Source organism: Anomaloglossus baeobatrachus, chromosome 1, assembly GCF_048569485.1.
Source record: "Anomaloglossus baeobatrachus isolate aAnoBae1 chromosome 1, aAnoBae1.hap1, whole genome shotgun sequence".
In the NCBI taxonomy this organism is placed as follows: domain Eukaryota; kingdom Metazoa; phylum Chordata; class Amphibia; order Anura; family Aromobatidae; genus Anomaloglossus; species Anomaloglossus baeobatrachus.
In genome coordinates, this window is record NC_134353.1 from 754,961,433 (window position 1) to 754,985,458 (window position 24,026).

Here is a 24,026-nt window from a genome sequence, read left to right on the forward strand (position 1 = left end):
GGCCCCAGCCTGGCCAACAGGTATGTCAGGTTATTTACAGCTGGATTGTGACGCCACTCTCAGTTTGCGGTCAGGGTTCTGGGTGACCGCTACTGCAGCTTTAACGAGCGTCTGGGGCTGATGGATTCTGCAGTCAGGTGGTGTAGACTCCCGAGAGTGAGGCTGGCCCCAGGGGCTCGGGTGTATGCATGTAGAACAACCGGTCGCAGAATAACTCAGTCTCAGTCCAAAGTGTCTTGCAACTGGTTTTTACTCACTTTCAAATGTTTCAAGTGGTACCTGGACGATTCTGAGATCCACCAAGAGAGAACCAGGTATCCTTCAGGCTGGTATAAGGGTAATCACTAACTTACCTTCCTAGCACTTCTTGTTTCGGACAATCCTTGACTTAAAGTACCGTGGGATTCATCCAGGGAAGTCGCAACTGCCTTTTCTTCCCTTTCTGGCCCATTTGCTGGCAGCATGGACCAAGGAAGATTGCTCCAGGCTCAATCCTCCTTATGGGACCTCTTGTTGCTGCTGATGCTCGGACTCTGTGTTGGTGTGGAACTTGTTGTCTACCCCACCGGCAGGCTTAGCAGACCACTAAATGGATGTCTGGTTCTAGGGACCTGTTCCCCGTTCGTGCCTAGCCACCAGAAGTCTCCGTACATGACCAGATGACTTCCTCAGCGTCTTTCTGTCCAACCTCTGGTGACCTTTCTCCCCCGTTAACGGCTACTTCACGGATAGGGTCTGACTAGTGGGTCCGTGCACCTGCTCGCTCCTTCTCCTTGCGCTCTCCGCTTCAGACATGGCTTGCTCCTCTCCCTACTCCTTTTCTGACTGCCACTGCCACCTTAGCTCCCAGCCCCTCCCCAGCACCCCTAGCTGAGATGTGGAAGTACACCCCCTCTTGGGTCTGCCCAAGGGTCCCCTCTAGTGTGTGGGAGACCTGGTCACTATGTGTCTATGCGTACACATCCTATTTCAGCCTTTTGGATTACCTGTTTGCACTCACCCTGCATGGGTGCAGTACTCAGTGGCACCTGACCAGGTCAGGGGCACCACACACACACACCCTCTACCTGCCTATTTTTGACTGCTGATGTCAGGCAAATTTAATGAGGCAATTTTTTTTAATCATATATTCATCCATTTGCATCAGATGATTGCAGCCAGGCATATTATTCTCTGAAACAATGGAGCACTTCATTTAAACATCCAACCAGAGACGAGACTACTCCATCTCTGCCCTCAGCCATTTTTTTCCAGGGCTTATAGAAGGTGATTGACAGGTCTCTCCCTATAGACACGCAAAGGAGAATCCTGTTAATTGGCGCTGGGAAGTTCTCGTTGGAGATCACATACAGAGAAGAAAATGACCATCCAGCCAGGGGTTTCAGCAGACTGAAGTATATTTTCTTATACATGCCGGAGCATTTTAGAGAATATACCTGGCTGAAATCATGATGGTTTTGGGAGAATGATTTGCCTGAGAGGTTTGCTTAAATCCCTTCCTCCCACAATCCTGTTTTCACATTCCTGACCAGGCCATTTTTTTCAATTCTGACCAATGTTACTTTATGCGGTTTTAACTCTGGAATACATCAATGGATCCCAGTGATTCTGAGAAATATTTTGCACTTCATATAAGAGGTAAACTTGAGATGATAATTTTTGCTCCAGGTGCTTCACAGAATTTTTTAATGTTGAGCCGTGAAAATTATAAAATCTAATTTTTCCCACAAATGTTGCTTTATCCCAAAAGTTTTTATTTTTACAAACGTCACAGGAAAAATGAATCATGCAATTTGTTGTGCAATTTCTACGGAGTACACGGATACCCCATATGTGGTGGAAAACTACTGTATGGGTGTACGGCAGGGCTCAGAAGGGAAAGCGCACCATTTTGGATGGAATAGATTGTGAACACAATGTCACGCTTGAAGAGTCCCTGATGTGAAAAAACAACAGAAACCCCCACAAGTGACCCCATTTTGGAAACTACAACTCTCAATGAATTCATGGATGGGATAAGTAAGCATTTTTATCCGTCAGGTGATTAACAGAATTGTGTAACATTGGGCTGAGTAATTGAAAATTTATAATTTTTTTTTACCAAGAAATGTTGCTTTTACCCCAAGTTTTTAATTTTCATAAAGGGTAATAGAAGAAATGAAGATTACAATTTGTTCTGCAATTTCTCCAGATTATGCCAATACCCCATATGTGATCGAAAAACCACTTGTTGTTGTTGATTTTTTGTTGCAGCTTTTTTTCTAAATTGAACCACTATTTGGCAACCATGCTCTTTTTTTAATGTAACTTAGGAATGTATTTGCAAGACATCTGAACAACTTATTTTTTTGCAGACAGATCGTGGAGGTGATGTAGAAGACCGGGGGAAGATTCTAGTTTCTCTCATGTACAGCACTCAGCAGGGAGGGCTGATTGTTGGGGTTGTACGCTGCGTTCACTTGGCAGCAATGGACGCTAATGGCTACTCTGATCCATTTGTCAAACTGTAAGTAACTGAATGTATAGTTCAACATATTGAAATGGGATTTCCAATTACCAGTTGTATACTTTATCTAAATAAAATGTATTGTTATAACTTCATATCACATAAGAGCAATAAGTATAAACAGAGAGTGACTGAATAGTAACTGTACGTTCAACAAACTTCATAAATCAATATCACAAACCCATAAAAATAAACTTTGGAATATGTTATCAGAAAATTCTGCTTCTTTCTCCACTTGTAAGCCACTTCTTCCCCTCCTCCCTGCTTTCTGAATTTATAATCCATCTGTAATGCTGTGTAATTTTATCCAAGCTCTGCTGCCATATTCTCCGTGTGAACTAAGGACTGTATCTGAGACCTTGCAGATATGAAAACTGGTGAAAATGTAGAATATAAGTTGTATAATTGCCATCGGTAGAATTGTTACTCATGTATACTCTGGACAGCTTATTCTGAAAAGTTATTTGAAAGTGCAGTGACCCGTAAATGGTTAAATGTGAGTCTTTATTGTGACTATCAGGATGTTAAAGGCGCACACAGTATGGCAATAAGCGGTTTTGGTGACTAAATATCACCATAAGACAGTGATTAGTTATTCAGTAAGTGATTAATAACCCTATATCAACTCAATAAAACTACTATAGTCTTACTGAATTAAATCATAAATTACTTGATTTAAAATTAACATTTAATTACTGCATAAATTATATCCTACAATAAATATATAATTAGAAAAAAAATAGAAATTTTAGCAACTTACAATCATCTTTTATCAATCCTGCAAACCAGTGCCATGTGAGCAGTCTGCAGGGCATTAGGTTGCTGATGAATAGGAAAAATAATAAAAATGATCAGATGGTTAATGTTATTTGTCAATTTAGGTTTTTTTTTCTTTTCTTCATCTGGCTCTAATGAAATTAAACTTATTTCTACTTTTCACTGTCATTTTACACTCTATTACAGCATAACTCTCTGGTAAACACATAACTGACATGAGTCTCCAGTAACCTCCTCAAACTGTGCTTGTCAGAGAGTACCCCTAAAAAATATATCCCTTTAAATAGTGCATGTCAAAAAGTGCCCCCAAAAGCAGTGCCTGCTAGTGATGGGCAAACGTGCTTCATAATACTCGGTCCTCGATTGAGCATTGTGGTGCTCGGGTACTCGCAGAGCTCAGCCGAGTATCACAGGTGCTCCGATATTTCATCTGTGAAAGAACAACCACAGTGCACAGGCTTGCTTCACTGCATGATGTGTGCAGGAACACCAGGGAGATCCATTCACAGTCTCTGAAACAATGTTCTTGGACATAGTGTGACCGAAACCCCCTCCCCGCCCTCCCGCCGGAAATGTTCTGTTTATGGTTGGCTGCAAGTGGTCAGAGACCCAAACAGGCCAATCATTGACTTTCCAGAATGCTCAATACTCGCATCTAAATCATTTGAGCGTCTGACCAGCTCGACTCGAGGAACGAGCATTGGAACAATTTAGTGCTCGCCTATCACTAGTGCCTGCCAATAAGAGCATCATAAACCGTGCTTAATAGAGATTGGTCCCATATACAGTTACAGTTGGAGAGCCTTTAAATATAGAGATTGAGTACGGTGTGTAAAATAATTTTTGGGAGTAATGATTTATGGTTTTGACCCCCTATTATACCATTAATATTTTCGACCCTCTAATAAACCTTCCTGCACTGTCTAGCAGTAAGTGAGATGTAAGTGGTCAGTCCTCAGCCACTCCCCAATTATTCTTCCCTTCAAAAATAAGCTGACTCAAGTTCTGAATGTTTACTCTGTGGAAACTGTGTCTACGACTAGATATAAGAGAACCTTTCAAGGTTCGGTTCGGGCTCTCAGACTTTCTTGGTTTTTGACGCACAGTTTGACAAACATATCCAAACTCCATTGAATTCAATGGGAGGCAAAACTTATGCATTGGTAAGTGCTAGGGAAGCTGCAAAAGAAAAAAAATTAAGGAATACAGCAGGACAGTTATACTTGCCGACTTTCTCCGTGGTTGTAACACTACTTCCGGGTCCAATCATTAAAGCTCATACATATTCACTGTTTCCTCCGTCCAATGGCAGTCCCGACGTCTCTGGTTGCAGTCAGACAATGCCTCACTGTATGACAGTGTCTGTGATTGTTTGAAATCACACACGCTGTCTGCGTCCCTATAGTGGTATCAAAATAAATAATTTGTTTAAAAAAAAATAATGTAGGGTCCCCCCAATATTGTGATGCACCCAATGCAGAAAAAAGCAGACCGCTACTGGCTCTTTTGATACCCAGCCAAGATAAAGACAAAAGCTGGGGGCTGGTATTCTCAGGTTAGGGAGGCCCATGGTTATGGTTGGTTGGGCCTAAAAATAGCAGGCCACAGCCACCCAGAATTGTTGCATCCATTTGATAAAATAATTCTGGGCTTTACACGGCTCATCTTGATTGCCCTGGTGCTGTGGCAATAAGAGTACTATAATAGCTTAATGACAGTTGTGATTTGTCATCTCCCATCAAGCCCTAGATTAGTAATATGGAGCAGTCTGAGACCCTTCCATTACTTATCCTGTAAGTGAAAAGAAATAAAATACAAACACCGAAAAAATCCTTTATTTGAAATAAAATACACACACCCTATTTCACCCCTTTTGTTAACCCTAAAAACACCCTTGCAAATCTGACGTAATCCACATGAGTAATAACGATTCTGGATCTCCTACATAATGAAGTCTTAGTGTGTGGGCACATTAGAAAACGTGATCGCCCGCTGCAGCTTCAGGCAGACACTGATGGAGCCGCAAGTGTGAGTGTTGACTTCACTGAGTTTGCCTGCAGTCACAGCTGAAGGTTCCCATGGTCCCCTGACTGTAGGTAAAATTCCCTCAGGTGAACTCATTGACTTCAAAAAGCCCTTTTTTTGCCAAGAAACGCAGATTTGGTGCTGAAATTTATATACTAAATTCATGTACCAAATTTGCATCATCTGGCAAAAAAATACAACACAATGCGGTTTTGATATGATATTGATGTGTTTTTTTCCAGGAGATGCAGATTAGGTGCAGAAATTTGTTGTGTAAATTCCAGCATCAAATCTGCATCTGCTGGCAGAAAATCGCCCAAAAAACGAGGTTGTGTAACTGTTTTAGTGCGGGTTTCCTGCCAGGAGATACACATTCTGCATTATTTCTGCATCAAATCTGCACCACAGGGTTTTTTTGCCAACAGATGCAGATTTGGTGCTGAAATTTATGCACCAAATCTGCATCTTCTGGCAAAAAAACACATCTAAACGCGATGCAGTTTTGATGTGTGGTTTTTTTTTTTTTGCAAGAAGATGCAGAGGGATAATGCAGAATATGCATGAGGGGTAATGGGACCCGGAAGTAGTGTTACAGCTGCACGGGGACTGGGAAGTATGTCCTGCTTTAACCATTTTGATTCCTTTTTTTTTTACAGTGATTTCTTTGGCCAATTACAGCCTTGCCAATATGTAACATAGTTGTGATGGGGCCAGAGGTGGATGGATCAAACACAGGCCGAATTTTACCAATTTTGAAAAAAATGTTCAGGAATCTGAATGGGCAAGGCTTGTGCAGAATCTGAAATTTGCAAACCTTTTTCGAACAATTTCGCTCATCTCTATCTACGACCTTCATAAACGTATTGACCCGGTTCAAAAACATATTGGCCCGGATTCAATAACACTGACATTTGATACATTAGTAATGAGGCGCTTGCTGTAATGAGATGCCCTGAACTCATAGAGAGGCATCCTTGAGTTAATGAATTTGGTGCATGTAATTACAGGTGTATGCCTCCTTATGACTTGGCAGAAATGTTACTCCAGTCATCAAGTGGAGTAACTTTTCTAGCCTAATTTACACCAACAATTTTGATTACATTTTTGGACAGGCCCATACCACCTCGACACCTTCAAAACTCTGCCCATTTTGGCAGAGCTGACCAAAAGGGGTGTGATACCCAAGGACTATGCAATTTTTCAGTTTTACGCTTTTATTTTTATCCTCTTTTTCTTCCAAAAAACAAAACTTTATCTTGTCATAGGCCTTGTTTTTTTGTGAGATGAGTTGCAGTTTTGCAGGTTTCCATTAATTTTACCATAAAATATACTGAAAAATGTTAGATGAAATGGTGAAATGCAATTCCATCATTGTTTTTTAATTTAGTTTACTTTTTTTATTGTATGGTAAAAATTACCTGTAAATATGATTTTCTTGGTCAGTATGATTACGGTGATACCAACCTTGAGTTTAAATTAAAAAAAAAAGTCACCATTTTCTGAGATCAGTAACATTTTTATTTTTGCATGGATGGCGCTGCGTAAGAGCTAGTGGGGCAAGCTGATGTTTTTGTTTCATACTTTTTTGAAGTACATACAATTTTTTTTTATTTCAAAATTAAAAGGTTAACAGCCTCAACTGGTGGTCAGCTCCAGTCACTGCTGTTGGCGGCAGATGTTTGCTATATAACATAGCTGGCAACTACCAAGTGTATTTTCATATTTTGGTGTATTTTTCAGCATACAAAAATATACATAATTAAAGGGAACCTGTCCCGAGATTTGGCGAATATAAACACCTAATATAAATGCAAACGTGAGGAAAGGTTAAAGACCACCCGCGCATAGGGCAGATCAAAGTGTGCCTGTGCAGGACCGCAATGCAGGTCTGTGTGGATGACGTAGGACACGTCATCCATACTTGGCTGGGTAGAAGTTGACGGCGATCACCACAGAGAGGAGGCGCCGGACCGGAAAGCAGCGACACCCATCAGACTGGACCGCCCCCAAAGTGAGTATTTTAACCCCTTCACCCCCGGCCACTAAAACACCCTAATGACCGGGCCATTTTTTGCAATTCTGACCAGTGTCACTTTGACAGGTTATAACTCTAGAACGCTTCAACGGATCCTGGCGATTCTGAGATTGTTTTTTCGTGACATATTGTACTTCATGTCAGTGGTAAATTTAGGCCGATATTTTTTGCGTTTATTTGTGAAAATTTAGGAAATTTTGCAAAAATTTTGAAAATTTCGCAATTTTCAAATTTTGAAAATGTATGCCTATAAATCTGAGAAATATGTCACACAAAATAGTTACTAAATAACATTTCCCACGTGTCTACTTTACATCAGTGCAATTTTCGAAACAAAATTTTTTTCCGTTAGAAAGTTAGAAGGGGTCAAAGTTCATCAGCAATTTCTCATTTTTCCAACAAAATTTACAAACGAATTTTTTTTAGGGACCACATCACATTTGAGGTGACTTTGAGAGGCCGAGGTGACAGAAAATACCCAAAAGTGACCCCATTCTAAAAACTGCACCCCTCACACTGCTCAAAACCACATCCAAGAAGTTTATTAACCCTTTAGGTGCTTCACAGCAACCAAAGCAATGTGGAAGGAAAAAATGAAAATTTTACTTTTTAACACGAAAATGTTACTTTAGCCATAAAATTTTAAATTTTCACAAGGGAGAAAAGAGAAAGTGCACCATACAATTTATTGTGCATTTTCTTCTGAGTACGCTGATACTCCATATGTGGTAAAAATCAATTGTTTGGGCGTACGGCAGAGTTCGAAAGGAAGGAGCACCATTTGAATTTTTTAACACAAAATTAGCTGCACTCATTAGCAGACGCCATGTTGGTTTTGAAGACCCCCTGAGGTGCCTAAACAATTGAGCTCCCCCACAAGTGACCCCATTTTGGAAACTAGAGCCCTCAAATAATTTTTATAGATGTTTGGTCAGCACTTTGAACCTCTGGGGGCTTCACAGAAGTTTATAACGTTGAGCCGTGAAAAGAAAAAGATTTTTTTTTTACCACAAAACTGTTGCTTCAACTAGGTAGCTTTTTTCTTCACAAGGGTATCAGGAAATAATGCACCATAAAATGTATTGTGCATTTTCTCCTGAGTACGCAGATACCCCATATGTGGTGGAAATCAAATGTTTGGGCACACGGCAGGGCTTGGAAGGCAAGGAGCGCCATTTGAATTTTTGACTGCAAAATTAGCTGCACTCATTAGCGGACGCCATGTCGGGTTTGAAGTCCCCCTGAGGTGCCTAAACAATGGAGCTACTTCACAAGTGACCCCATTTTGGAAACTAGAGCCCTCAAATAATTTTTCTAGATGTTTGGTGAGCACTTTGAACCCCTGGGGTCTTCACAGAAGTTTATAACGTTGAGCCGTGAAAAGAAAAAAATAAAATTGTTATCAGTAAACTGTTGCTTCAACTAGGTAGCTTTTTTTCACAAGGGTATCAGTAAAAAATGCACCATGAAATTTATAGTGCATTTTTTCCTGAGTACGACGATACCTCATATGTGGTGGAAAGTAATTGTTTGGGCGCATGGCGGGGCTCAGAAGAGAAAGAGCACCATTTGACAGCAAAATTGGTTGGAATCATTAGCTCACGTTATGTTGCATTTGGAGACCCCCTGAGGTGCCTAAACAATGGAGCTCCCTCACAAGTGACCCCATTTTGGAAACTAGACCCCTTAAGGAATTTATCTAGATGTTTAGCGAGCCCCAAGGGGCTCCACACAAGTTGATAATGTTGAGCCATGAATACAATTTTTTTTTTTTTCAGCACAAAACTGTTAATTGAACCACGTAGCTTTTTTTTTCACAAGGGTATCAGGAAAAAATGTACCATAAAACGTATTGTGCAATTTCTCCTGAGTACGACGATACCTCATATGTGGTGGAAAGTAATTGTTTGGGCGCATGGCAGGGCTCATAAGAGAAAGCGTACCATTTGACAGCAAAATTGGTTGGAATCATTAGCGGACGCCATGTCATGTTTGGAGACCCCCTATGGTGCCTAAACAGTGGAGCTCCCTCACAAGTGACCCCATCCCCTCAAGGAAATTATCTAGATGTTTGGTGAGCCCCTTGCACCCCCAGGGGCTCCACAGAAGTTGATAACATTGAACCGTGAATTTTTTTTTTTTTTTTTTTTACCACAAAATTTTTGCATCAACCAGGTAGCTTTTTTTTTTTTTTTTACAACGGTATCAGGAAAAACTGCACCATAAAACGTCTTGTGCAATTTTTCCTGAGTACGCAGATACCTCATATGTGGTGGAAATAAATTGTTTGGGCGTATGGTGGGGCTCAGATTAGAAGGAATGCCATTTGACTTTTCAAACGCACAGACGCGGTGCACTGATCGACCGCTGCAGGACGCACATTCGGATGAGATACAAAAAGCGTCAGTGATACGGAAAAAAAGAAAAAGTCATGCCAAAAATTGAGCAGGGATGCAGATTTGTCATGTGCATCCCTGATCAGCGCTTGGCGAGACGCACGGATGGATGCGACACAAAAAGCGTCGCGGATACAGAAAAAAGTCACGCCAAAAATTGAGCATGGATGCAGATCCGCTATCTGCATCCCTGATCAGCGCTCGGCGGGACGCACGGACAGATGCGATACAAAAAGCGTTGCGGATACGGAAAAAGTCACGCCAAAAATTGAGCAGGGATGCAGATCCATTATCTGCATCCCTGATCAGCGCTTGGCGGGACGCACGGACGGATGCGATACAAAAAGCGTCGGGGATACGAAAAAAAGTCACGCCAAAAATTGAGCAGGGATGCAGATCCGCTATCTGCATCCCTGATCAGCGCTCGGCGGGACGCACGGACAGATGCGATACAAAAAGCGTTGCGGATACGGAAAAAGTCACGCCAAAAATTGAGCAGGGATACAGATCCGTTATCTGCATCCCTGATCAGCGCTCGGCGGGACGCACGGACGGATGTGATACAAAAAGCGTCGGGGATACGAAAAAAAGTCACGCCAAAAATTGAGCAGGGATACAGATCCGTTATCTGCATCCCTGATCAGCGCTCGGTGGGACGCACGGACAGATGAGATACAAAAAGTGTCGGGGATACGGAAAAAAAGTCACGCCAAAAATTGAGCAGGGATGCAGATACGTTATCTGCATCCCTGATCAGCAATTGGCGGGACGCACGGACAGATGCGATACAAAACGCGTTGGGGATACGGAAAAAAAAAGTCACGCCAAAAATTGACCACAGATGCAGATCCGTTATCTGCATCCGTGATCAGTGCTCGGCGGGACGCACGGACAGATGAGGTGTAAAAATGGACAGGATACAGGAAAAAAAAAAAAAGTTATACTCACAGTACCCAGAGGAGTAGCAGGAGGAACAGAAGGCAAGCGAGATAGACAGCTGTACAAGAGCAGCAGGCAGGACGTTGGACAGATCAGCAGAAGACCCAGGAAGAAGGACCCAGAGATGGAGGCAGATGTGATCGGGCCAGTGAAGAAATCGGACGACCCGGTGAAGGCAGGTAAGAGGACGTCAAGGGGAGAGGGGAGGGGGAGAGCAGAGGGGAGGGGGAGAGCAGAGGCAGATACCGGAGAAGCAAGGAAAGAAGGAAGGAAGCAGAATAGAGATGACAGAGGAGGCAGGCAGATCGCAGGGGGAGCAGATCGGGATGTCGGGGGGCAGATCGGGACGTGGGGGGCAGATCGGGGGGGGCACGGGCAGGGGCCATAACGGGAGCGCGCAGGGGCCATAACGGGAGCGCGCACTGGCTGGAAGAAGAGTGCAATACTCACGTGGAGCAGGCAAGAAGACGGTGACATTAGCGGCGGCAGCGGTGGCGTGGTACCACAAGTACCAGCCACTCCACGCTGAAGACATGTTGGGGGAGGCTCCCCAGACCAGCACAGGCCTGGGGAGGGCGGCCACCTGCAGATCAGACCGCCCCACTGCACACTGATTGGAGCGATTGCGCGTCATAGCATGATCGCTCCAATCAGTGCTGCAGGGGCTGGGGGCGGCATGTTTGAGATCCACCTATGATCTGCTGTAGCTGCTACAATAGATCATAGCAGGATCTCATAGTATCGCACTAATTCGGGCATTATTTTTGCCGAAATCAGTGCGAATGTTGTGGTTGGCGGTTCAGATTTGAACAGCCAATCACAACGATCGTCGATGGGGGGTGGCGATGCCACCCCCCCTGGGGTCAAGTAAAGGTCCCCTGCTGTAAAAAACAGCAGGGGACATCATTTGAAAGCCGTTGCTATGGCCACGGCAATCAAATGAAGTTTAGGCAGTAAAATTACGTCCCTGGTCGTTAAGTCACGTTAAAATAGGACGTAATTTTACTGCCCGCGGTCGTGAAGGGGTTAAAAGTGATTTTTACATTCTACAGAGTGGCCTGGAATGCTGTAATAAAAGCTTACTGTTGGTGTCTACAGCTAATAGTCACCAAATCTCGTGGCAGGTTCCCTTTAAAGTATAATAAAGCCTGCTTTACACGTTGCAATTTCGCATACGATATCGTATGCGATTTCCAACGCCCCATCGTATGTGTGGCACGTTCAATTTGTTGAATGTGCCGCACAAACGATTAACCCCCGTCACACGTACTTACCCGTCCATACGACCTCGATGTGGGCGGCGAACGTCCCCTTCCTGGAGTGGGAGGGACGTTCGGCGTCACATCGACATCACGCGGCAGCCGGCCAATAGAAGCGGAGGGGCGGAGATGAGCGGGACGTAAACATCCCACCCAGCTCTTTCCTTCCGCATTGCCGGCAGGAGCCGCGGGAGGCAGGTAAGATCTGTTCAATGTTGTGTCACACACTGCGATGTGTGCTGCCTCGGGAACATTGAACAACCTGACATGCAATTCGTCAGGATTCAACGACGTGTATGCGATGAACGTTTTAACGTTCAATCGCAATCGCACGTACCTGTCACACACTACAATGTACCTTACGATGCCGGATGTGCATCACTTACGACGTGACCCCGTCGACACATCGTAAGATATATTGTAGCGTGTAAAGCGGGCTTTAGTCACTAGATTATAACTACCCCATCTGAGAGGAGATTTATGTAGACTTGCAGGATTCTGATGGGACTGCCCAGTGGTTGTTTCAATACCACAAAAAATTAATGACATTAGGCATCAAAAACTTGTACACAGTTAAATAAAAGCTGTGGCCTTACCCATTGTGGCCTTACCCATTTACCAATTAAGCAAGTAGGAAAGACCTTGAATCATGATGATGACCAGTCACCAGAATGATATCACCAGCACTGCTGATGTGGGCATGGCATAATTGTTTCTACTTGATGCCTCTTCATTTAACAATATTTTCTCCTGCAAGGTCCCCCTTCCCGCCAACTGTGACACAATCAAATTAAAGTTACAATTAATACATATTTTTTAATGTCACATAAATTAGAAACAACTACAATACTAATCACTTATTTTGCTTTCAGTAAATACAATCCAAACTGTGTTAACCTGCAGTAAACTTGGGCAGGTGGGAGGCATGTGCAGCACATAGCAGCTCACGGGGGCCAAAAATGTCTAGATCCCTGCCTTATTCTACCTAGACTTTACCCTGACCCTGTCCCACCAAATATTTTATTTTTAAAGTAAACTACAAGTCACAGGCAAATCAGTCTATGTGGCCGCTGTTCCTATCAGGGCAGAAATCCTGATTCCAGCGATGTATCGCTTACTGAGCTGCTTGATGTATGATTTATAAAATAATTGTTTTATCTATTGCAGATTTACCAGTTCTCTGAATGGTGATCTCTGCATATCCAAGTCCAGATGACTGATTGACAGCTTTTTGCCTATGCACAGTGTAGGGTGGCTAGGGCTGACAGTGGTAGTTGTGTGTGCAGAGGTTGCCAAGCCGCAGCACAGCCGCTCAGTAACCTCTTGCCTCCTGGTCGCCGCTCCACTGCAGGGATGCTTTTGCCACAGTCCATTTGTTCTCTGAGTCAATAAAGCAGACATCGGCGTAGTTCCTTCATACAACCGATCTTTACTGAACTTCAATACAGGGACATTTTCCATTCGCATAACATGGGGACCGCTTCTGGTCCCATTGGGGTTCCCTCCAGAATCCACTTCCACATCTAATTTATCTGCTTACCGCTTTCCTGGCACCAGGGCTCCATCGAATACCCCTAGGCCCCTCAATCTCATGTCTCATGTCACACTGCACGAACCGATCCAAATAGTCCTTAACCTATCCATCCCACCCAAAGGGATTAGCTTGCTCTTTGAAAGGGCTAAGAATAACACCACTCCTCTGTTCGTGCTTGTGGCCAGGACCTACTCTTCTCTGTTCAGGGCCCACTGACCTTTCGTCTTGCAGGGAATTTCTTTGGGTTTCCTTATCCAGGAAACAACAGATGCCACCCTAACCGATCTGAAAAACCCCACTTCTGGGGATGCAGTTCCACAGTCCTCTAAAGAGCAGGACCCTGTATGTCTGGGATCAAAGGGCTGACCCTTAGGATCTTGAATTCATAAACCGTACTTAGACTTGTTTTCTATATCTCCTACTGGGGACTCTCCTCCCCACCTTCTTCATCCTGTCCTATATATGCCCTCTCATCCTCCTTTCTCATAACCCTTTATCTGTCTATGCAGGTGCCAGGTCAGCCATCACTACCACACTGCCACCTAGTGGCCATTTGCAAAATACACAATACATTCCATTACATGTTACTACCACAGGAAAACCATCTTTGTGCCAGCTACTTCTGAAGGAGGGTGGCATAGCCTTAACCCCCCCAACAGTGTACACAAAAAGTAAGTAGGATATTATTAAAATTACAACAAGCATTAGAGTAAGTGACACATTGCTGGACTCATGGTCTCTGTCTCAACATCATGTTGCTCCCAGATTAGGTGAGGAAAACTTGGTGACAGATTCCCTTTAACAATGCCATCCATAGCTTATGAGGATACTGCTGCCTAGATGAAATAAGATAAGCCAGCAATATTATCTTGGTGGAAGAAAAAAAACTACCTATCATGTATCGGTACTTCATTTGTGTTGTCCCTGCCTTTGATGCGGGCTCACACAGAGCCCACACCTTTCTTGCCAGATGTTGGCTGATCTGATCAGCTGACCTGTTGCTCTAACAGTAGCAGGCAGATTGGAGTTTGATCTACCCACCACTGTTAACTTAAATCTCCCTGTCAGTCTCTGAAAGTAGGATTTAACGCTTGACGGCAGGGGGTGCGTCATTCTCTGATCCCATTGTTGACCCCATGACATGACCATGGGGCACCGATGGGTTGTTATAATGATAGCCATGGGTCAACGGATGACCTTTGTCTGTCAAGACATAGTTCCTGTGAGCACCAGAATTCACAAGAAGACAGCATTTGTGCTGATGCACTGCTCTGCACAGCACAAGTGATCAGACTATACCCGTGTCAAGTCCCTTAAGTGGACTAGTAAAAATGTTAAAAAGTTTAAAAAAAAATACGTTTTTAAAAATATGTAAAAAATATATAAAAATGTTGAAATCGCCAGCTTTTGCCCCATTGAAAATAAAAAAAATACACATACTTGCCAGTTTTACCATAAAGTGAACATGGTAAACAAAAATCTAAAAACAATTATGGAATTGCACTTTTTTGCAATTTTACCGCACTTGGATTTTGTTTTTACTTGTTTTGCAGTACACTGTATGGTAAATTTAATGGTTTCATTCAAAAGTCCCACAAAAAATCAAGCCCTCATACAGCTATATTGATGGAAAAATAAAAAAAAATATGTCTCTTGGAAAAACAAGAGGTAAAAATGAAAATGGAAAATCACTGGGTGCTAAAAGGATTAAAGTAGCACTCCCATTAAGTTTATTATTTATTAATTAAATAGGTATATACATGCATTTAGTGTAGTATAGTGTGAGTGTATTGAAGGGAATCTGTCAGGTGATTTTGTAGTACAATACTGTTATATTTAAATAGGGCTAAAGGAGACCTTCCAGAATCAGTAACTTTTACAGGTCTCCCTCTTCCAGTTATCTTGTTGGAAGTTCCACAGAATGCATGTGACATAGTAAATAAGTCAAGCATATGTAAATACAAACTGCATATTCACTGCTCCCTCCTCTCATCTCTCAGTGGTTTTATCAGTGATAGTAAATCTGAATTGAATTTGTAATGCTGCCCTCACTCATACTCCATCTCATCTCACAGAAGTAATAGTGAATGCACTGAGAGGGGGGTGTGGACATTAGTGAAAATTTAAATTGTATTTGCATACACTTGACTAGCGTGCATTAGAATTGAATGCATTGAATTCTACCATGCTTACAGCAGTATAACAGGATAAGGTAGAGCTATAAAACTTACTGATCCTGAAAGGTCTCCTTATACCCTATTTAAAGATAAAATTAATATTGTACTACAAAATCACCTGATAAATTCCCTTTAATATACTCCCTACCGCTACTCTTTCTGGGTCCTGCACAGTTCTCCTTCTCTTCTGAGTGCCTTTACCCCTATGCAGCATCTTTGTGTCATGTTGCGCTCTGCGTGACCCGGAAATGATTTCTATAATGTTACCCTATGGAAAGTCAGATCAAGGATCCTTGGACTTACATTGTAAGGAGACTCCCGACTCACGCATAGAGTATAGAGTGAGCAGGATAGTCTCAATTGCAGTGACATCACTAAGAAGAGGAATGGAGCAGCATTGGACACTGGAGAGAACTGGCGTAGGTGAGTATATGAACATGCTCACACTTCATGCATATATACGCACATTAATTAATGAAACACTTAATAGCATGACTTCTTTAACAGGATACAATGTAACAAAATTGTGGCGAACACACAGAAGAATAGTGGCTGCTGTGGTGCAAAGTACCTCCAAATTTATGAAGAGACCATCCCCCCAGGACTCATAAACTAGTAATATACCTTTTATGTCTCTATAAGCAACCTTAATTTAAATCAAATAATGACTAAACAACAAAAAGTAAATATTCCACAACATGAGAAAAGAAAGTAACAAGTAGAGCTGGGCAGACCCTGACTGTAAAAGTCCAGATCCGCGCGGTTTCAAAGTTTTCCGACTGCCGGGCCCAGGATTCTGGCTTTTTGATCCAGATCCGACACTCGAAGTTAAATAAAAAAAGAAAAGAAAGAAAATAGGAATGAAGTGAGCGCTTCATACTTACTGGGGCTCTGTTGCGGCTGTACGCTGCTCCCGTGTGGCTGTACGTTGCTCTTGCGGCCTCCGCTCATCATTGCTCATCCATATGCACTCAGCACTGCTTTCCCCACCCACTGGCTGGCCTGGCCTCTGTGATTATTTGCAGTCAGATGTGCCCGAAGCCTATGTTAAGATGTCTGACTCCAATCAGTCATTGCGGCTCAATCATTCTCTGAAGCGCACAGTGAGTGGTCATGCTCTATAGCTGCTCACTGTGACAAAGATGTAGCAGAGCTGGAAACATAGTGGGACCTAGTGTGGATTACGTCGGACCTGCAGGGTATGTTGGGGTTAAAAAAAAAGTGGTGAAAGATGGCGGTTTTGTATTTTATAACAAATAAAAGATTTTTTTGATGTCTATTTACTGTCACTCATTAGTAACGAGGTGTCATAGATGCTACCATTACTAATCCAGAACTTAGCGGCTGCTGTGGGCTGCCATTAACTTCTTATTACCCCAATTGCCGCCACACCAGGGAAATCGAGAAGAGCGAGGTAAAGCTCCAGGATTGTGACATCTAATGGATGTAACAATTCTGGGCAGCTGGAGGCTGATAATTTTAGGCTGGTTCTCCCAGTCTGAGATACAGTTCCAGCTGGGTATCAAAATTGGAGGGACCGCAAGTGTTATGATCCGGAACCATGGAAGACCACCATAAATTATTGGTAAAAGGTGACAAGAGCATTGGCAACTAATCTGGCCGCCATCCCCTTACTAACCATCAACACTAGAAGTAGCCGAGGGGTGAACTAACATCCTGTGCACCGCGAACCCAGTTGGAGAACTAGCTATCCCAAAGGAAGGAAAGATGAAAAACTCTCAGAAAATAGATAAAGAATAGCAAGCCCCCACATTCAAAGACTGCGGTGATATAGGAAAACACAATACACAGATAGATGATAGGATTAGCAAATGTGAGGCCCTACTGACTAAATAGGACAGGATTGTAAAGGGACTGATGGTGGCCAGAGATAAACCCTGCAAAAAAAATCCAAAAACCTGATAGTACAAAAAGCCCTCAGATCGCTAGATCTGAACTCCGTCCTATACCAAGCACTCTTGTCATACCAATGAACAGAAAGCAGGAACCATTACAAATTCAAGAAGAAACAAACACATGGACTAATAGGAGCAATACTCCAAACATAGCTGCAGGGAGCTTCCCAGTTAAGCAACTGAGAGGGAAGATCCCTGCATGCAAATAAACTGAAAACAACCACAGTAAATGACAAACTCAGATAAGAGCAAAAAGAACCAAACAACAAATAAAGAGCCAAACACTTATCTGGGATAGATGTGGGCTGGAGCAAGATGAAGCAGGCTGGTGAACAAAGAACAACTGACATCCGGCATAGCCTGCTAGCAGACCAGGGTTTAAATAGGCAGAGAGTTAGCAATGGAATCGCCCATTGCTCAACACAACTGGTCTCTGTCCAAACAATTCCTGGCCACAAGAGGGAGCCTCACAGCAGCAAAAGCATAACTGACATTCACAACACGCATGTCTGTTTTTTAAGTTATTTATTTAAATAATAATTAAAAAAAAAATCCAAACCGGAGTCACACTTGCGAGGGACTTGCACAAGTTTTGCATTGCATCACCCAGCACGGCCACACACACTCTCCTGACAAGAGCGGGTTGGCTGCATGTTGTTCTATGCAGCTGCATACTCGTGTCTGGAGAATGTCAGGCCGTACTGGGTGATGCAATGCCATACTCGCGCAAGTGTTACTCCGGCCTTATTTTGATACACAGCCATGATAAATCCCGACAGCTGGGGGCTTCAGCCGTGAGCTTTATCTGTGTTGGTATCAGAATATGGGGACCCTGCGCTGATTGTGTTATTTATTCATTTATTTTTATACCACGATACTCACCCACAGACATTTTCACTGCTTTCCCCATCTACCGGCCGTCCTGGCACCTGTGATTGGTTGCAGTCATCTGACATACTGCCACTCAGGGTGGGAGTGCATCTAACTGCAACCAATTACACGCGCCGGTGTTTGGGGAAAGCAGTGAATATTCAATGAGGGTTAATTGTCAGTTTCGGAAGAGAATGCGTAACCTGGAAGCAGCTTGCCCCCAACATTTTTAATATCAGGATTCTGGTTCCCATAGATTTATATGGGTACCAGATTCCAGACTGGATCTGGATTTCTTAAAAAGTTTAGCAGGGACCCGCCAGTCCCGGTTTTGGGTGAGTTCGACCAACTCTAGTAACAAGCAAATTAACACTGCGAAGGCAACACATTATTAACAGATTGTTTGCGTAGAAACTGGTGATGGACATGATAGGAAAAGTAGTTACCATTGGGGAGAATTGTATGCCCAGAAACACCAGCGCCCAGAAAAATAATCCACAGCTGCCATATGAGCTTAAAGACTTAACGTTGTTTTAATAATCAAATTTGTAATATATCTTATCAGACAAATTTGATTCTTTCTCTGCCAAAATTGATCAGTCATTATCAAAATTCTTAATTCTGAAGTAAAATCTGTATTCAGTGAAGACTTTCCCATTACAGAGATAGGAGATGGCAGTTGTTGCTGATTTGATTGTATGTAGATAGTAGAAGGAGGAGGGGGCGGGGCTCTACCTCTAACTCCTCCCTCTGCCTTTAGCTCCTCTCTCCTCTCATCGTCCCAGAATCTCAAAAGTAACCATTGCATCTCCTGTCTCAGTAATGGGAAAGTCTTCACAATTCTGGCTGCGGAGGAAACAAATGTGTCCGATAAAATGTATTACAAACTTATTTTCATGTGTACTATTGAATTATGAAATAAAAATTTAAAGAAAAGTCACTCTTTAAAATAGGAAACTTTTTTATTTCTGATTGTAGCGTTCATTGAACTTAAATAAATCAAAAGGATAAATTGAAGATGTCTATGTGTGGGCTTTTCCGATTTTAGTAGTCTGAGAAAATAGGGTGATAAGGGCATAGGTCTGAGATGGTATGTGAGGAATTCAATTAAAGCACCACTCCACACCACTATTTTTGTTTTTTGTTTTCTTTTAAGTTTCACAGCTGGAGTGATGCTTCTAATCTAAGTTCCCTGCCCTACATCTTTCATCTATTACCAGTGTCACTCCCTTCAGTCTTCTGCAGTTTGTGACCTGCCTGAAGCTCCAGAATTTCATGGAGCACGCCAGAGGTCACATCTCAATACAAGTCTATATGAGCCTTGTTCATGCTCTCATAGACTTGTATTGAGAGCTTATGACATAACGTCTGACTTCCAGACAGTATGAAGTAGCAATTGCAAGATGGCACAAGAAGACACTGGAGGGTGAGTATAATATTAGAGGCAAGAAATTTAGTTTAAAAGCAGCACTCAAGCGCTGAAAAAACCCCAAGTTGCTGCAGTGGTGCTTGGAGAGCTTGCATGGAGTCTTTCTTCAAATTAGTAGAGGTGATTGAATAAGTTATGCACTTGAATCGATAATCTTTTAACTTTGGGACAAGTCAACTAACTGTGATACATGGTGTACTTGTTGGCACATCAATGAAAAAATTAGGGGACATCTAGGGATAGAAAGTATAAACCTTTTGAAGAGACTATGTACAATCTCAAAAGTACCTAAGTGTTGGTCTCTGTAAGCGAGAAAAGTCTGCCTATGTTTCTTTCCACAGATAGTTTTTTGGACTGATGTGGGGCACTTTACATTGGAATATAATTGAAGTAGGAAATAAATATGAATCTAAAAAAATGAAAATGTGTGATTGTGTATGATATTCACATGCTGCATATAGACCTATATGAACTAAAGTATTATGTTATTCTATAGAACATATAAAAAATGTTTTGTTTTTTTATTTTAGTTGGCTAAAACCTGATGGAGGCAAAAAGTCCAAGCAAAAGACTCAAATTAAAAAAAAGACTCTTAATCCTGAATTCAATGAGGTGAGATGCCATTTAGAAATTGGTGTATTTATGATGGAGGAAAGGTAAAGATTTTTTTATTTTTGTAAGACCTTTTCTGACTTTTGCTTTATGACCCTAAAAAAGGTGAAAACCAAAGAATATATTTTTGAGTAAGCAGCTCTATTGGTGATCAAAGCAGCCATTTCAGGATGTGCCTCCTCTTCATCATTATCGAGGTTATTCAATACTAGGACTACCCCTTCTGGTGCCATGTTTCCCCCAAGTAAAATAATAAAGACTATACACACCACCCGTGCTGATGGCCTTCCAGCAGTGTCCAGGGTTGCGGTGCCGTGGCTCATGTGGTATTGTGACATCACGCAAGCCTCATGTCCAATCAACGCTGGCTTCCTTCTCCCTGCCTTTGGACCAAACGAACAATCTACAGGAATTTAGCGCAGCCGTAACACTCACTTTCTGTTGAATAATTTGTTTGGTTCAAATGCAGGCAGAAAGAAGCCAGTGGTGATTGGAAGCGGGGCTTGCTTGCGGTCACAACCCCACATGAGCCCCTGCACTGCGATCCCGGACACCGCCAATGGAATGCACCGACACAGGAGATGAGGACAGTCTTTATTATTTTACCTGGGGGAAACATGTGGAATCAGAAGAGGTTGTCCTAGTGGTGGACAACCCTTTTAATTCCTGAAGTTTGGCATAATAGTTTTCATATTTTAAGAGCGCTAATTGTAAGTATTCATAAGACCAAAGACTGCTAATGTATGACTTAACAGGTATTATTATTGGACAACCTTGGTTACTGTATTTTAAGTCTGGGCTACAAGTTTCAAACAATAATTCTTTGTTGATAGAGGTAGCAAAAGTAACAGCCTCCATTTATTCGCACTTCTTAAATGGAGCAATCAGTAAATTTTATACCAAGGACGTTCTTCTGTTCCTCTGTTGATTATAATCACCCTGGCATAACTTTATTCAAAATTCTCATGATGACAAGGCAAACAATTATATACTTTTAGAAATTGGATTGCCATAGGGTTCAGATTTATTTTTAATACTTTTTAAAATGTGATTATCTTCAGGATTTAGGTGATATTTACAATACTCTTGTAGCTCAGTGCTATTATTATCTCTCTTCCTTCATTTTATTTTTAGTTGTAGAAAGATAGCTGGATTCTCTTATGTGACTATAGACCATTATATCTATTGTACCTAAGATAACTCTAAACTGTCAGAAAAAGGGGAAAGATTGTTCTTTAGACAGAAGGCCTTTAAGTTAAGACTGACTTGTGAACTCAGCACAAGAAGATGTGTAGGTAGTAATCTACCTCTATTAGTAAAGCACATGAAGGTAGCATCTATTAGTTAATTTTATAGATGTTTCATTTATTATAAATTATACCCAAATTCTGTATTAATAAATTCTATATTTGGATACAAAACAGGCTATAAACTGCAATAATTTTTATTTTAATCTAAATTGATACACTAAACCAGTCTTTGAAAAAAAAAACACTGCTTTCTCATATATAATTTTTTTCCTTATTTTTTTTTAATAGGAATTCTACTTTGATGTTAAACACAATGATCTGGCAAAGAAACAGCTAGATATATCAGTCTGGGACTATGATATTGGCAAATCTAATGATTATATAGGTAAGCTGGTTAATTCTGCTGAAATCAATTCCTTGCAAGTTACCCAGGTAGCCATGTCTGTATAACAATCAGCGTGATATACAAAAGTCATCCAGTGGATACTCTGTTTATTATTCTGTGCCATTATGTTTCAAAATGTTATTAAGACTGCACATAGAATTATTGCATATGGCTGTGGGCATATTTTCATCAAAGATGGACCCACAATTCGCGTACCCATAGCTGTGCATTATATGGCAATGTTTGGATCATGAAGTGGCTGTTGGTGCAGTTTAATAGAATCATACTTCATCAAACATAATGCAACATTAAGGGTCAAAATGGCTGTCCACAATCATAAGCCAGAGCCAATTGTCTAACATCACACATTTATGTTTATCTCCCTTCTTTACCTCTTGCACAAACTGATGATGTTGACAAGTTGCTCTTCTGAAGTCTTAAGCTGGGTTCACACTAAGCGACAGCGACAACGACGTCGCTGTTACGTCACCATTTTCTGTGACGTAACAGCGACCTTGTAAGTTGCTGTTATGATCGCTGCTTAGCTGTCAAACACAGCAGAAGCAGCGATCATAACGTCGCTGTGCTACATATGCAGAGAGCAGGGAGCCGCGCTTAGCGCTGGCTCCTTGCTCTCCTAGGTACAGTACACATCGGGTTAATTAACCCGATGTGTACTGCAGCTACATGTCCCAGTGCAGAGAGCAGGGAGCCGCGCACACTGCTTAGCGCTGGCTCCTTGCTCTCCTTGCTACAGTACACATCGGGTTAATTACCCGATGTGTACTGCAGCCACATGTGCACAGAGCAGGAGCCGGCACTGGCAGCAAGGGCGGAGGCTGGTAACGAAGGTAAATATCGTGTAACCAGGGAAAGGCCTTCCCTTGGTTACCCGATGTTTACGCTGGTTACAGCTTACCGCAGCTGCCAGACGCCGGCTCCTGCTCCCTGCTCACTTCATTTTGTCGCTCTCTCGCTGTCACACACAGCGATGTGTGTGTCACAGCGGGAGAGTGACGACCAAAAAATGAAGCTGGACATTCAGCAACGACCGGCGACCTCACAGCAGGGGCCAGGTCGTTGCTGGATGTCACACACAGCGACAGCGACGGGACGTCGCTGCAACGTCACAGAAAATGGTGACGTAGCAGCGACGTCGTTGTCGTTGTCGCTGTGTGTGACACCAGCTTTACTGTTGGGATCATTTTCAAGTCCGTTTACTCAGGCTTCTCCTAATCGTCTACTAGATGTCTTCAGCAATGGCTGATGTTCAAATGCTTGGATGCTCTTTTTTTCTGCTATTGGCCATGATCCTGTATTATGCTACTAGTAGTCCAAACCATGTTTACGTTTTTTTGCTGCAATGGGAAGCTCCAAAAACTGACAAGAAGAGTCCTGCATTTCTGTGAATGAACCTGTATGTACTGTATATGGGTGTCTACTTTTACTGTTCTTTGATAAATCGAATATGGCATGCCCAACACTACTACCTTCCAAAAAGAGTGCCACTTGACTGGCCGGTAAGGATATGATTGGCCTCAGTCATTAATTAAACTTCTTTAGCATAATATAAGCTCAGCTTTAATTGGTTGTTTTTGACACAACAGTGATACTGTGCAACATTTGTGATAAACCAATAAATGAATCTCTATAAAGAAAAAAACAAAAGAAAGATTTATGTATTTGTAGCTCACCTAGTACAAAAAGTAAAAAAAATAATACTAAAGTATATTACAACTCATTGGCTCAGCTTTTCAAATTTCAGACAATGCCATTGTGCCCCAGGTTTTATTGGGATCCTTCCCAAGTACCCTGAGCCTCAACAGTAAGGTCCATTAGCGTCAAGTCTTTGGTTTGTGTTTGCTTCTTCTTTTTACAGTAATGATTCGCTTATTGTTTGGTCTATTTTTTTCTAT

The 24,026-nt window shown here is 42.2% G+C and overlaps 1 protein-coding gene across 3 annotated transcripts in view; it reads left to right on the forward strand.

Annotated features, from left to right (window-relative positions):
* The window catches only part of RPH3A (rabphilin 3A), a 514,708-nt gene that overhangs the window by 472,753 nt on the left and 17,929 nt on the right, over positions 1–24,026 (forward strand). For all 3 annotated transcript variants that reach the window (XM_075323991.1, XM_075323981.1, XM_075323999.1), the window contains 3 exons: positions 2,355–2,506; positions 20,394–20,475; positions 22,014–22,110. In XM_075323991.1, the coding sequence (XP_075180106.1) occupies positions 2,355–2,506; positions 20,394–20,475; positions 22,014–22,110 (331 nt within the window). The remainder of the gene's footprint in view (positions 1–2,354; positions 2,507–20,393; positions 20,476–22,013; positions 22,111–24,026) is intronic.